This window comes from Malaya genurostris, chromosome 2 (genome assembly GCF_030247185.1).
Source record: "Malaya genurostris strain Urasoe2022 chromosome 2, Malgen_1.1, whole genome shotgun sequence".
Classification (NCBI taxonomy): Eukaryota; Metazoa; Arthropoda; class Insecta; order Diptera; family Culicidae; genus Malaya; species Malaya genurostris.
The window spans coordinates 263,295,389-263,312,098 of record NC_080571.1 but is presented as its reverse complement, the minus strand read 5'-3'; the positions used below and the strand labels follow the sequence as shown (position 1 = coordinate 263,312,098).

At 37.5% G+C, this 16,710-nt stretch overlaps 1 protein-coding gene across 15 annotated transcripts in view; it reads left to right on the top strand.

Moving 5' to 3' along the window:
* LOC131429786 (dual 3',5'-cyclic-AMP and -GMP phosphodiesterase 11-like) overlaps positions 1-16,710 on the top strand; it is a 346,593-nt gene that overhangs the window by 324,024 nt on the left and 5,859 nt on the right. For all 15 annotated transcript variants that reach the window (XM_058594142.1, XM_058594134.1, XM_058594136.1 and 12 more), the window contains 8 exons: positions 12,294-12,494; positions 12,563-12,727; positions 12,782-12,940; positions 13,002-13,178; positions 13,244-13,608; positions 13,684-13,872; positions 13,926-14,148; positions 14,213-14,296. In XM_058594142.1, coding sequence (XP_058450125.1) covers positions 12,294-12,494; positions 12,563-12,727; positions 12,782-12,940; positions 13,002-13,178; positions 13,244-13,608; positions 13,684-13,872; positions 13,926-14,148; positions 14,213-14,296 — 1,563 coding nt within the window. The remainder of the gene's footprint in view (positions 1-12,293; positions 12,495-12,562; positions 12,728-12,781; positions 12,941-13,001; positions 13,179-13,243; positions 13,609-13,683; positions 13,873-13,925; positions 14,149-14,212; positions 14,297-16,710) is intronic.

The following is a 16,710-nucleotide window of genomic DNA, read 5'->3' as shown; positions in this document are numbered from 1 at the left end:
TCCCCGAAAGGATACTGAACGATCTGCAGGTGCTAAAATGCACAGTTAATAAAACCTCCAACCCCCGAGAGGATTTAGAGATTTTACTAAAGCGAAACCATTCTGTATTCCCGAAAGGATGCAGAACTATTCGCAGTATATACGAGCAGAAGTAAATTCGACAGGTCTCTGAATTGAGTTCGACATGCGATCACTAGATTCGACCGTAAATCATATGAATAGGGTGCTTTTAAAATTGCCTGACGGTCGGAACAAAAATAAATTCGTTTACCACAGATTCTCTGTTGAAGTGCCGATTGTATTCCACACAGAATCGCGTAGATTTCTGCTTGAAACACAGTGCAGTATCTACCAAGTGAATGAGATTACTCTAGACTCATTTCATGATAGTAGACACCAACACTAGCACGTCCATCCAACATGGAACCGTCCGTATAGGTGTTCATCAAGTTGTCGTTCGAAATGATCAGACAACCACTCCTAACGAAGAAGATACCGCACACTAAATGTTTCGAAAGGATAACTGCATGTGAGAGTTAGGTCACTTATCCCAGGTAACCAAGATAATCTTTTGGGTTACTGTTCCAAAGCCCTGTAACTTTAAGACAGTTTCGAATCAAGACGTTAAAGGGTTGGGTAGCAAAATAAGATAAAATTTTGAACAGTCTTACTCTTAGTATAATGTTTACATGTGTTCATTACAATTAGTCAAATAATTATCGAGATGCCTTTCAAATAAGAAGTGTATCAACAACAAAATTTGTACTCGATTGTGTAAAATTCAGGCCAGTACCACAGGTGGATCATGAAACAATTTAGAATTGACCGTGTCCCGTGAAATCGTTCAAAGAGTTCCAGACGACCCCGCGGCGTTCTGACAGCGGAATCAAAAGGGTAGAAAATGCAACGCTGTGAAGAGAAGATGAAACATTTCTTCAAGCACAATCCGAAAACTTTTGATTCGGGAGGAGACCAAAAAATCAATTTGTCCGCCTGATTCATCCAACAGACAATAAAGCGGGCCGAACTTCATGTCTTCAAAGAAACGAAGGTGTCCAACCGATCCTATAAACAGAAAATTTTTGGCCAAACCCCGTACCAGGAAGCTGTACCAAGAGTGGTTGGTGAAGCCCAAATGCATTGTGATGGATGGCGAGACGTACATTAAAGCGGTCTGAAATTTCGGAAGAATAAGGTCGAATAATTTGCCCAGAAGTATTTGGTGTGGCATGCGATCTGCGGGTGCGGCAAACTCAACAAGCTGTACATAACGACCGACAACATTAACGACCAAATATTTATATAAAAAAGAATTTTTCCAGAAGCGCTTGTTCTTGCTCCGGTTCCACATAGGAAACACCTGAACTTTCGTTGTCTCATTACTCGAAACTAAAGTGGTACGAAGTAATCGTTGTTGTTTTTTTTTATGTAGCGAAGGCGACTAATCCGCCAAACTCGCCAGAACTTCAGTCAATAGAAAAATTCTGGGTAATTATGAAGATATGCTTTGATATATATATATATATATATATATATATATATATATATATATATATATATATATATATATATATATATATATATATATATATATATATATATATATATATATATATATATATATATATATATATATATATATATATAAGGAAGATCTTCAAAACCGACAAGGATTTGAAGAAAAAGCGAATGAAAATGTGTAAAGAAAGATGGCGCAAGTGTTGCACAAAGTTTGGTGGGTTTCCTTAGGAGAGAAGGTTAAATAAACCAAATTTCCAACAAAATAGCTAGTATGTGTTTATTTATTCCTTGCGAGTTTAAAAAATATTCGACTTAAAATGAATTTTTGGAGATCATTTTTTTTTCTTTTTCATTTTTTCCTAGTACAGTTCTCAATTGTGCAACATCGAAACATTTTTCACGATAGAGCTTTGCTTAATAAGGCTTTATTACACAGCTGACGCATTCATGCTCTTACAGCCATTTTATGATTTCTACAATAATACAAATTAGTTTAGAAGCTCCGGCATGGAACAAACAATGAGTCGATCAATTTTGGCTCAAATGAGCCTGATACCTGGCCAATCTTTTCTATGCCTATGCAATGACAGATTAATCATGAAACATTCTCATTCTTGCATATAAAAGGAACTCAGGCAGGAAGATTTGTTTTTTTTCTACAGAAATTACATGATAAAAAGATATACAACCCCTCAGAAATTCGTTATATTTGATATAATCGTTTTCCATTGAAAAATATTACACCCGTTTTTTTAATAAGAGTATATCAAAAAATCAATTTTGGTCGATGTTTTGGAAAACTGGATTTTTGAGAAACTCGTAACTTCTGTAATCATTGAACCTTTTTTTTTAATTTCTGGATATGTTGTCTATAAATGTCAATAGCTCCTATGAAAAATGCGTAGATAGATAAAGTTGGAATTTTATGATTAATAACGTCAATTGTATATGCTTTTAGCGGTTTTCATGGTTTGAGCATAGAGGGCGCTACATGTTTTAATTTTTTTTAAATAAGATTTCCTAACCTAACATATAAAAAAATTAGCCCAGTGGAATTTTTCGTTTTTAAGTAATTATTTTTTGAAAATTTCAAGTCCAAATTTGGTCGATAAAAGCAAGACCTAAAATTAAAAAAAAAATTTAATCAAAAACCAAAAATTACGCCTTACTAATTTTTTGATGTGTTATGTAGAAAAGACAAAATAAAAAAAATATACCGCCCTCTATCCACAAACCATGGAAACAGCTAAAAATTTTCAACTTTTTCAATCATATCTGCGCATTTTTCATAGAAACTATGGATCTTTCTAAACAAACGTATTCAAATATTGAAAAAATCGGTTCAGTGGGTACCAAGCTAAGTATTTTTGTAAAGAGACGGTTTCCAAAAATATCTAACAAAAAATCGACTTTTCGATTCAGCCTAACATTAAAATGGCCGTCCTAATTGCAAAGTGAAAAAAAAACGCGAGTCTAATATTATTCAATGGAGAACAATTGTACCAAATATGACAAATTTCTGAAAAATCGTACATTTTTTTTCGTGGAATTGCTGCTTATATACATGGTTAGGTATTCAATGGATTATTTAGTCAGGTGGAACAATGTTTTGCTCACGGAACTTGCTGAACCTTTCGTACAAGCGTCTTTTTGCGAGGGGGGGGGGGGGGCAGATTCTTCTCCAAGTTGAATTTAATTCTGCCCAACTTAGGAGCATCATTGTTACAAGACAGGAGTGCTATAGAAAATTTCAGCATAGAAAAAAGGGCCATCAATGGAACCATTATTTAGAGGAGACTCCCAAGCAATGCTCTAGCAAAGTCAATTATCCATAGCTTCGAGTATTCTCCACTCTCATTTCTCACGTTACGATTCATCATTCGTCTGGTCGTGTTCCAAAGAATTCATTGTTCATTGAGGATTCTCTTGACCAACCTTTGGGAAAATGTCTCCAATAGCTACATGTCTTGGTCCGAAGTATGCTCTTGTATGTGATATCTAGTGTCAAGCATTTTTCAAAATTCTGAGGAGTTCTTCCCCGTATACGAAACGTCTTGCAAGCGAGTTGTTTTGCGTGTTTAGCATCTGACCATTCCTTGTTGTTTGGCCTCCAGAATCGAACAAACGAGCAAGCCATATTCTTCAAGTGGAGGGAGCTTTAAATATCGAATTTTAGTACTGAAGGTATCAAAAGTTTGGGAAACGAAACAGAAATCAGTTTAGAAATCTACCCTAAATGCATAGCATCTGAAGTGGAAATTTATGTAAAAGAATCTGAATGGCCACTTTCTGCATAAACAACTCTCTGTAACGATTTATTATTTTAGTTGTTTGACGTAAAGCCGCCATAACTAAGTTCAGTTTTTGCAATGACTGAACGGAAACATATATTCGAGAAGCAAAATGAATGAAAAACTAACAGAAAAGATGATTTTTTGGAAAAAGATACGCTCAGAGACAGGACTGCGTTCTTATGCATTCCGGGCATACGCGCTACGATTTCGCCAATCTGAATCTTGTTTTAGTCACTCTAAAACGCCAGACAGACATAGTAGAACGTACATCGAACATGGTCTACATCCTGGCCGTCACCCGACCGATACCTTTACATCCAAACATCTTCTCTGTCCATCAAACACACTAGTCTTCTCGCTTTATACCTATTTCTCCGATCAAGCATTGAGCAGGAGAGTGTATTAATAATCGCTTGTCACCTTATATGTTTCCGGTCAGTCATTGCAAAAACTGAACTCTCTGCAAGTTATTTTTCAGTTTTATTTCCAGAAAGCCTACCGTGTTTCTCTGTAGTGAGAAACCCTTCCACAATTGATCTGGTCCTAACTATTCAAAGACATAGAAAATTTCGCGCAAGAAGTTAAGCAAAGTAAACCATGTTCTAAACATTTTTCGAGTCTTTCTGAGGTCCTTCAGAAACCTAAGAGTCTTATTCCTGCTCTCAAAGAAGGAAATTAAAAACTTCTTACAATCGGCGAAAAAGCTCATAAACTTGCTCAGTAGTTTGAGAGTGTCTACAATTTTAATTTGAACGTTATGAGTGCTATTGAAAAAATGTCTAACTGAAATATGGTCATAGTTCAATTCAAGTAACAATTACAAGATGACACAGCTGAGACGAATTTTTACGAAATTAAGTCAGTCATTAAGAAAGTTAAAAACATGAAGGCTCCTTAATGATGGAATTTTTAATATTCTTATTAATAATCTTCCTAATGTTACCTTGAGATTCTTAATTTCCTTACCTACGTTTTGCATTAGCTTAGTTCCCTAAGAGATAGTAAAATGCAAAAGTAATTACTATCCTCAAACCCGAAAAAACAAGCAGAAACATCAAGTTATTGACCAATTAGTTTACTTATTTTCTAAGAGTAGATTTTTTTGTTAAATATCTTGGTAAGAATTATATCTCACATAAATAAGAATTCAAATTTTTTTAAACTAAACAGTTTAGATTTTGCCTTGAACATTGAACTATTCATCTACTTGTTAGAGTAACAAACATGATAAAAGCAAATAACTCTTCAGGTTTTATACAGTCCAGGAGTTGTTCTTCTAGTCATAGAAAAAGTAATTGTCTGTATTTAGCACAAAGCTTGCCCACCTCTCCTAACAAGCAACGGTCCCTATATTACACTTGTTTTATTTCTGCATTATGAGAAAACAACACATTTGCGGTTCAGTCAAACTTGGATCGTGTATGCAAATTAGAGTAAAATATGGTTCACTAAAGCTGAATGGGATAATGCTGTTGCGTATTTGAATAAATATTCTAACAAAGCCATCACGGTTGATCAAGAGAAATGTAAACATGTATATTCAGTTTCATTAATGCACAGTTCATATTATACATTTTTTTTCGCTCCAACCTGAATTGTTAATGATACAGAGGATAGGTTACTGATTCCATAGGCCAGATGTTGTATAATCCCGAGCTGGAAGAGCTGTCGCATTGTATAAGCCATACAATTGTCCTGTAAACTTAGAATCGGTACCGAACTATGTTCAAACTGATGATCAAACTCGGGATCAGAAAGTTGTACCGATGCTTCGCTTTTCCATAGGAATACTGGTAACCGTGCAATGGGATTGGATGTATTTAATAACTTTGTAACGAATTGTGCAACAAATTGTTGACATGGATACAAAATTCCAATTATTTTAAGCGCTACAAATTGATAGGCGAGAATCAGTTCAGCGGAGCCTATTTGAAAATTGAGCGATGACATGTGTGCAAACATTGCCCCTTTCACACGCTGATTCCGGATTCACGAGCATCTGGGTGGAAACATCAATCCAATTAAAAGTGGCACTAGAAATTGCAATGAAACTTGTTGCCGGCATGAAAGGCAGTGTAGGCAAACTAGATTTCGTATGTTGGAAACAATTGGGAGTGAAACTGTTATTGTCAATGGCTGTTATAGTCGGGTTCCTAAAAGCAATGAACATAGAATCTAGTACATCACGTATTGGGAAAAAATGTCATCGTTTGATGTTGCAGTGTTCTCATGAAAAGCTGAATATGTTGTTGAGAAATCTGTTGTTCACTTTTTTTTTGTTGGCTACCATTTAAAACTTGTTTGCAAAAAGGTGACTTTTTATTTAATACAATCCCAACTCGAACAAAGAATGTGTTTCTTGGGATAGTACAAGTTTCGTCAGTTGAGTTTATTCGAGTACTCTGACTTCAGTTAACGATACGGTAGCTCCTGCTTCAAGAAATTCCAAAACCGTTTCATCTGTTTTCAAATAATGATGATTTTGGAAACGTTGTCATGAATTCTACTTTTTCTCAAATGTTCAAGCGGAAAGAGATACAATAAATCTTAAACGTCTTCACCAGGTGAACGATAGGAAAGAAAATGTGTTTTCCCGTAGAGTCGATTCGTAAAAAAGTTTACGTTATTCGGAACTTACTTCATAGAAAGAATAACGTAAATGGAAGTAACATAAAAAGAGGTTACTTAAGAAGTCAACAAATCAAAGCAGCATAGATGTTTTTTTTAGATACGAACGTTTCTGTTTGATTTTTCATAATATTTTAAAAATTATGGTGGTTGTTTAAAGTCGAAACTACGATCTATGACGAACACATCCACCATTTTGTAGCTGTAAAACCTCCTCGAAGTAACAAGCAACAAAAAGGAAAATGTTGGGGTCTGGTATTATAAATGCAGAAAGTGTGTACAAAATTTGAAAAAAATGGTGCAGTAGTTGGAAATTTCACAGAATATTCTAGAAATGTTTTACTTTAAGAAAATACAAAGAAAAAATGATTTTTAAAAAGTGTTAGACCCTATTCGCCTCTTAAACGGAGATTTAGGTGTGATGATAGATAAATAAATATTACAGAATGGCCTCATATCGTTAGTTTATAGGCTTTAGAAGTAAAATAAATGGTGATACTTAATCACTTACTTAACGTACGAACAGCAACTCACGACACTGAATCGCTTAAGTGGTGATTCGAACTGATTTATAGCCTGGGATTCCCTTTAGAAAATGTTACTCTATTTCAAATTATACTTGTTATGTAGTGTTTTGCGGTTAAGTCATAACATTTTTGTCTTTCACGAAATAGTGTATTATTTAGTAAAGCTTGAGCTATTTAGTATATGGGTGTAAAAACTGATTTATTTTGGAACGATTTTAATTAAATGACAACGTAGAGTACTCATAATTAAGATCGTTTAGTGTACCTCAAAGTAAAAATAACAAAATAATCATTACCATTTAATTCTAATGAAATATCGAACTTGTCTTCGAAAGCCACTAATTATACTTTGAATACGCTGTACCAATTCGAATCCAACTAAGGCCACTGTAGCAAACTTGCTGCCATAAACGTTGGAGTGTCACAGGGTAGTGATATAGAGCCATTATTATTTCTTTCGTACACTAATGATATAGGTAACCTACAAGTCACTGGGATCTCGTGGTTATCTGCCGACGAAACAGCTCTATTTTATCCCAACAGTGACATCAATGCTATTACACCCAAACCTCCATTTACGTAATAATCGGGGGTTCGTAAATCGAATTATGACGTAAAAAAAGTTTACGTTATTTGGAACTTTCAACGTAAAAAAAGTTTTCCTTCTGTTTCTGTTTAATTGAATATGTATAATTTATTGGATTATTATGGAACGACAATGATCAGTATTTGCAGTAAAAGGATATTCTAAATAGCATCAATTTCCAAGATGGCGACTTCCGGCTCATTAATATTCGTTACAAACCATCAGAATATGGGTATTTTCGGAACGGGTTTAATGAGTAGATGTCGGAAAACGATGTTTGAGGTGATTCTGAATTCCAAGATGGCGACTTCAGGTTTATTGATACTGATGACCGGAAGTCGCCATCTTGGAAATCAGAACCACCTCAAACATTGTCTTCCAACATCTACTCATCAAACCTCTTTTTACAGAGTAGGTTCATAAAGAAAGTTTACGTTATTTAATACTGTGGTATTCTATTCAAAATGTTTCTCTTCGATTTTTGAAAGAAACTAAGGGATTGTTTGTGCATTAACTAGTAGAACATGAAGAATGAAACAGTTCTCTGATCTGTTAGGCCATCCATTAGAAAACGAAGTGTGATCACTATTATATGTACTCCTTGCACCGGAACTCGAAAACCGGTATAATTAAAGTCGGTTCGTACGGCCACCAACTAAACAAACACTGTACTAGTTTTTATTCAAATTTTGATGATTTTATACAATTTTGATAATGTACTCTAAATGACGATTTAAATTTCTGTTGTATCCGAAAATATGCAGTAATTTTTGGTAGGACCATGCATTTGACCCCAAGATTTAGAATAACGGTTTTGAGTTTTACGGTTTTTGTTCCGCCAGTTTAAGTGACGGTGAATAATATTGAACACACTTTACCCTATAGCTCCGAAACTGGAAGTCGGATCCGGATGAAATTCAGGAATTCCGTATGGAACCGTGAGGCCTTGCATTTGAATCAAAGTTAGTGGAAATCGGTCAAACCATTGCTGAGAAAAGTGAGTGAGATCCATTTTGGTATATATGACAACTATTTCCGGTGTCTCCGGAACCGGATACCGGGAACCAGGATAGCCTGCATCGATTTGTTTAGTTGCCTGCTAATAATGACTATCGATTTGTGTAATTTTGAGACCAGTTGAGAATTTTTTTTACTTCTTTTGTTTCGCCGGTTTAAGTGATCTTCGAAAAAACACACACACACACACACACCACACACACACACACACACACACACACACACACACACACACACACACACACACACACACACACACACACACACACACACAAACACACACTCACTCACACACACACACACACACACACACACACACACACACACACACACACACACACACACACACAAACACACACTCACTCACACACACACACACACACACACACACACACACACACACACACACACACACACACACACACACACACACACACACACACACACACACACACACACACACACACACACACACACACACACAAACACACAAACACACACTCACTCACACACACACACACACACACACACACACACACACACACACACACACACACACACACACACACACACACACACACACACACACACACACACACACAAACACACACTCACTCACTCACACACACATACACACACACACACACACACACACACACACACACACACACACACACACACACACACACACACACACACACACACACACACACACACACACACACACACACACACACACACACACATACACACACACATGAGAAAGGCCCAGAGTAAAATGCATTCTCTACAAATTTAAATAAACATGTGGGTAATATATCATTGCAAAAAACAATTCCTTTCCAATCTATCAGTTGCAAAAATGATGTGATTAGTGAAAATTTAAGTGCTGTTACGACCAAGAATTGATCAAATAAGAATGAGTGTAAATAGTTTCAATGCTTCATCAGAAGATCATATCATGTCTATATTCCAAATTGAATTCATACAAAATACAGAAAAATAATCAGGTCCACGTTCAGAATCCAGATGGTCAGAACTATACTCAGAGGTCGAGTCCAAAATCTTCTTCAGAATCTTGAGGTCAGATCGAGAATTTTGATTCATATTCGGAATTCAGACCCAGAATCGTGTTTCTCGGTACGGAATTCAGATTCAGATCTAAAATTTCTGTCAGGAATTCAGACCCAGAATCTAGGCCTGGAATCAGAACTTATGACCAAAACACACGCAAACCTATGTATTCCTGTCAGAAGTTCAGGTCTATAACCCAGGTCCAAAATGCAGGCCTGAAATTCGGATCCCGATTTTCGCTCAAGAAGCCAGGTCCGTGTTCTGAAACTAGGCTCAGAGTTTAAGTCCAGAATTCAGGTGAATTCAAGGTTCAGGGTCTAGTTTCAGGTTCAAAAACTCTGTCAGGAGCTGATCCAGGGTCAGAATTCTGGCCCAGAACCAAAGTCCAATACCAGGCTGAAAATTAAATTCCAGAATCCAGATGCAAAATTCAGATTCAGGTTAGAAAATCTCTGTAAATAATTTTGATCCAGAATCGGAGTCGAAGTCTTAATTTTAGGTTCAGAATTCAGATTCTGCACTCAGATCACAAATTCATCTTCAGAAGTTAGGTCAAGTTACTAAATTCAGGTCCAGTTTCTGAGTTCCAATTATAGTACGGAATACTGGTCTGGAATTCAGATCTTGACTTAGAATCCATACACAGAATCCAGGTTCAGATTCAGAATCCGAATAAAGAAGTCTATATCATTTTCAGAATACAGAATCAGAATCCAAGGTCAGAACGGAGATCCAGAACTCAGATCCAGAAATCAGGTCCCTAATCATACTTCACAATTTTGGTCCAGAATCCAATTCCCGAGTTATGTTTCTGAATCTAGCTTCAGGTTCAGAATCCAAAATCAGGATCAAGCTCCAGGTTCACGATTCTGCTGCGTTCCCAGTATATCTGTCAAATTATTTGAGTAAAAATCTTGGAAATCTGAGCCCAGCACCAGATTTAGACCCGAAACCTTCATCGAGAGTTCAAGCTAAGAATTCTGGTTCAAAAATCATGTCCAGATTCAGATCCAGAAACCTTGTCGGATATCCAACTGCAGGGGCCTGGTTCAGAATTCTGATCTAGGTTTAGAAACTCTGTCAATAATTTAGGTTCAAGTTTAGAATTGAGGAATCCTAGATAACTCAGGGCCAGAATCCAATTCAGGCTCACAGTCCAAGTGCACAATAGGTTCAAAGTTTAGTTTCGAAAACTCTGTCAGATGTTCAGAAAACAGAACTCTGACGCAAAATCCAAGTCCAGAATCTAGGTTGAGGTCTCTGCCAGGAGTTCAGATTCACAATCTAACTCCAGGTCTAGAATCCAGATCCATGATCCGAATATAAGTACTTTATTCTGCTTCATGCTCAGAATCCATGTTCGGATAAAGAATCTCTTTCAAGAATCCAGGTTCGGATTCAGTATTCTGATCTAGAAACCTTGTTCGATAGTTCAATATTCTAATACAGTGTTCAGAATCAGAATCCAGATCTAGATATCGCTTAGTGTTGATGCCAATTTACATATCTGAAGACAAATTAACCGAGCTCTACTGCACATTCGGCAGAAACAGATCAGTATTATCATTCGAGCAGTTATGATAGTGGTGAACAGAGTTTGCGATCATATCCTCATGCGATATAGGCTTTCCGGCATATTCTACTTAATATGCTTTCCGGTAGAGACAAACTTTGTTCATATAATAATGTACGCAGACTATATAAGGGCAGTGTAGATCAGATCAGGCACGATACCTATTACGGTATCACGGTACTGTGGTATTACGGTACAACAGTACTACGGTACTTCGATAGTATATCAAGTTTTTATCTTCGTCGTGATTGTCGTAGTCATAGTAATTGTTTGTCATAGTCATTATAATATACTAGTCAGTTAATCAAGAATAAACGCGTACCAGTTTATTACATCACATCCGAAGTGTTCCGCGGTGTCCCTATCCGTGCGAAAGCCGTGCCATGGCTTAATGTATTCGAAGTGTCCGCAGTGTCCCAATCTGCACGAAAGTCGTCCCAGGCTTAAGTTGGTGCCGTCCCAGACTTCATATTTCCGTACAATTTAAACACAACGTAGGGTTCAGATGAGCCTCATCATTATCGTGTGGTGAGCGCCATCACTTAGTTATTACTGGGTGAGAGGACTTGGGAGTTTTTTTAACAATCATGGATTCAAATACTAACAAATGTAATAAACACAGTCATGTACATCTTTATCACCAAAACTTATTTTTTGTCGTAATTTCCCCCGTAATTTGGAAAGTCGTCGCATGATAGTCACGAATAAAGTGTTTGACCTCAAATAAACTGTTTGATTTAAAATGTTTTTTTTCATTTTTACTTTTGAACGAGTTCTTGAAAAAATCATAGTGTTGTCCACATACAACATAGGAAATCACGCCAAATGCGGAACTTTTCTCCATTACCCAACGAAAAGACGGTCTAAAATTATGACTGATTAAATGAAAACAATGAAATCCAAAAGCTGGCGTCTTAAACTTTTAAAGACAGTTAAAATTCCGTCCGCAACCTTTTCCAATCCGGGGAAATCGTTCTGCCAACTGAACTACTGTGGATGTTATGTTATAACTGTCAACACCATCCCATGTTTGTATGTATTCACCGAACTAATTGTACTGCTCTTTCTCCCAGGTATTTGCAGCCTATCTGCAGTTTTGTGGCATCGGCTTGCGGAACGCTCAACTGTACGAAAAGTCTCAGCTGGAGGTGAAACGGAACCAGGTCCTGCTCGATTTGGCCCGGATGATCTTTGAAGAGCAGAGCACAATCGAGCATATGGTGTTCCGAATACTGACCCACATGCAAAGTTTAATTCAATGCCAAAGAGTTCAAGTAAGTTCGCTACCCGGTGGGAGATTTTTTCTGACGTCATCAGTTGTGTTTTGTACTATCCTTCCCAGATCCTACTGGTGCATGAGGCCTCCAAGGGAAGCTTTTCGCGCGTGTTCGATTTCGAAGCCAATGATCTCAGTGGTGACGACGGCGACGAGTCCCGGACCAGTCCGTTCGAGTCCCGTTTCCCCATCAACATAGGCATCACCGGTTATGTAGCCACAACCGGAGAGGTAAGTAGAGCGGAAGAATTGGTCACCACCAAACTTATTTTATTTCATTTTCAGACTGTAAATATTGGCAACGCCTACGAGGATGATCGGTTCGACCCAAGCGTGGATGATGGACAAGGCTTTCGTCACAAAACCATCCTCTGTATGGCGATAAAAAATTCTCTAAGTCAAATTATAGGTGTAATACAGCTGATCAATAAGTTCGATGAGCTGGTAAGTAGCTAAGACGGTAGCCTAAAGCCTCCACGGACCAAGAACTTCAATTTCGTTTTAGACTTTTACCAAAAATGATGAAAATTTCGTGGAAGCATTCGCCATATTCTGCGGCATGGGAATCCACAATACACACATGTACGAGAAGGCGATCGTGGCGATGGCCAAACAGAGCGTGACCCTGGAAGTGCTCAGCTACCACGCATCGGCTACGATAGACGACGCCTTTCGGTTACGGGTAATATTCCATTGGTTTCGTCTGCTTCCGCATTGGTTCGACTAACCTTGTTTTCAAATCTACAGCAACTGAAAATCCCATCGGCCGCGTTTTATCAACTGCATGACTTCAAGTTCGACGATCTGAACATGGAAGACGACGACACGTTGAAGGCATGCATACGAATGTTCTTAGATCTGGATCTAGTCGAACGGTTCCACATTGAGTACGAAGTTCTGTGTCGGTGGTTACTTTCGGTGAAGAAGAACTACCGAAACGTCACCTACCACAACTGGCGGCACGCCTTCAATGTGACTCAGATGATGTTTGCCATTCTCACTTCCACCCAGTGGTGGAAGATATTCGGCGAAATCGAATGCCTAGCGCTAATCATAGCTTGTCTGTGCCATGACCTGGATCATCGTGGAACGAACAATTCATTCCAGATCAAGTAAGCAATAGCGATCTGGCCAGACTGCTTGTAGAAATGGAAACCTTATTGAACGAATCTGTTTTTTTATTGCAGAGCTTCCTCGCCACTAGCTCAATTGTACTCCACTTCGACGATGGAACATCATCACTTCGATCAGTGTTTGATGATCATCAACAGTCCCGGCAATCAGATTCTGTTGAATCTATCTTCCGATGACTACAGCCGTGTGATAAAAGTATTAGAGGACGCGATTCTGTCCACCGATCTGGCGGTGTATTTCAGGTATGTTGTCGTATTGGAAGTACGTGAAGATCGAGACATTTTTTTCTTTGCAGGAAACGCGGTCCGTTTCTGAACCTAGTGAATCCCACTTCGCAAAGCTCCGTGTGGCAAGCGGATGAACCTCGCTCCTTGCTGAGAGCGATGAGCATGACTGTGTGTGACCTGGCGGCCATTTCCAAACCTTGGGACATCGAGAAGCGCGTTGCGGAGCTGGTAAGTTCGGAGTTCTTCGAGCAAGGTGACGTGGAACGGCAGGAGCTCAACATTACTCCAATCGTGAGTTATCGATTTATCGTTTTTTTTAAGAGTAAACATTACAATTTGTTCGTTTCGTTTCTAGGATATCATGAATCGTGAAAAGGAGGATCAGTTACCAATGATGCAGGTGGGATTTATCGATTCCATTTGCCTGCCCATTTACGAAGTGAGTATTGAGTATTGACTTAACACTTTGAACCTGCCCCTTTGCATATTGAACTGAAAATCACCTTTACAAGATTATATGCTTGATTATTTCAAATTAAAAAAGAAAAACCAGTTTAATCTTATTTTTGGTTTAGAAAATAAGTACACTATTTCTTACAACAGCTAAGAAGTCGAATGTCACTGTGGCTAGATTCAAATTTATATCAGCAATCGAAAATATCATTCAAAAATTTATGTTGAACTATGTCAATTTAAAATTTACTTTCGTAAAAAAAAGCTTTGTGAAATGATTGTAGGAACCTCCAATCATATGACGATGTGAAAAGTAGATGCAAGAGAATGATGTTTGGGATCGTTTTAAAATCCAAGATGGCGACTTCCAGTTCATTGATATTCCCTGAAAACCTCTACAGTTTAGGTATTTTTGGAACGGGCTTGATGAGTAGATGTTGGAAAACGATGTTTGAAAAAACTATTGTTCTGATGGTTCCAAGATGGCGACTTCCGATGTATTTATATTCCTTGAAATCCCTTAGAATATTATTATTTCCGAAACCGATTTGATGAATGGGTGCAGGGAAACAATGTTTAGGATCGTTCAGATATCCAAGATTGCGGATTCCAATTTATTGGTATTCTTTGAAAACCCTTACATATGGATATTTTCGAAACGGATTTGATGTGTAGGTATCGAAAAACGATGTTTGAGGTAAATACGAAATCCAAGATGCCAACTTCTGGTTTATTGATAATCCTTGAAAACCCGCACAATATGAGTAAGGGTTTTCAAGAAATGTCGACATACCGGAAGTCACCATGTTGAGTTTCGAAACGAGCTCAAACATCGTTTATTGGTATTCAATCTGTTCCGATAATAATCTTATTTAATTTTTGTTTTTGTTTTGAAGAATTATCGATAAACCGAAGGTCCCTATCTTGGAACTCTAAACGCATCAAACATCGTTTTACGGAGACAGTTCACCCCTTCCCTATCTTGGAACTCTAAACGCATCAAACATCGTTTTACGGAGACAGTTCACCCCTTCCGATAAACCCATATTGTAAGGGTTTACAAGAAATATCGATGAACCAGAAGTCGACATCTTGGATTTCGGAACGACTCAAACATCGTTTTCCGGAATCTACTCTTCATAGCTGTTGAAAAAATAACCATATTGCAGTTGTTTCCATGGAATATAAATGATCCGGTTAAACGTTTTCATTGTATGCAAAAACGTCTTTTTACTAAGTAGGTCCTTAAAAAGAGAATACGTTGTATGGGATTCGGTTACGTGAAAAGAGGCAACGTAAAAAAAGTGTCCGTAAACGGAGGTTTCCATGTTTTGGATCATACGATCTTTCATTTGAATCTAAATTTGTGAAAATTAACCGAGCCGTCTCTGAAAAATCGAAGTAAGTTCTATTTTGGAGTCATTCAATCACTACTTCCGACACTTCCAAACCCAGAAACTTGGAACCGATGAAACGGAAATGAATTTGTTTGGCCATAATTCACAACTGGAATTTGATTTCTCGATTGATTTTTCGAAAGGCCGTAAGAGCAAGTGACATTTTTGTTGTTAGCTTTCTCTTCTATCAATTACCAAGCGATTGTCACATTTGTATAAAACGACCTTCGACTTTCAAACAGAATTGTGAAATCCAAGGAAAACTTTATAACCACGTCACAATAATCGAAAGAGAAAGTGAACAAAGTGAAACTGTCACTTGCTCATGCGCCCATTTGAAAAATCAATCGAGATTTGTGTAATTCTCCGTGCATATGAAAGGGTACATAACTCATGGTTTGAGTTGCGATTACTCAAGTTCATAAACTGGAACAATATGTTAAAATTTGAGTATGGATTTGAGTAAAGTACGTCGTTTTCCATTGCCATTTCTAGATCCTGTTTTGAAAACATGAATCAACGTCAATCATAGATGTTTTGTGGTTTCAATTGTGCTTAGTGAAAAGCGCAACATAAGAATATCAAAATAATTCAATTTTGACTCCAAACCGTTCAAAAGGAAACGGGTTTGATCACTATTTTGCGCATTCAAAAGAAAGAAGAATAACTTTGCATATGAAAATTAACGAAGAAAAATTTCTTCATTTTGAGATGTTAAAGTGTCCAAGGAATTCAATGGAATGGTTTACAATGGCCGCACCAATCGCAATCCTGCTCGTTCTACCCCAAATGTACAGCAGTTTTGGGGTTTCCTATAACATTCGCTCTGTAAAGTCTGGAGAATCAATTAGGAGTTCTCCACACTGGCCGCACGAAACGTTTTGGTGGCTGTTTTACCCCATTTCCTCTATTTTATGGTATTTTCTTGTAAATTGTCCTTAAATCTCGGTAAAACTTATTGGAAGTTTACTAAATCCAACTTATCTTATGTAAAAAAGTCTGG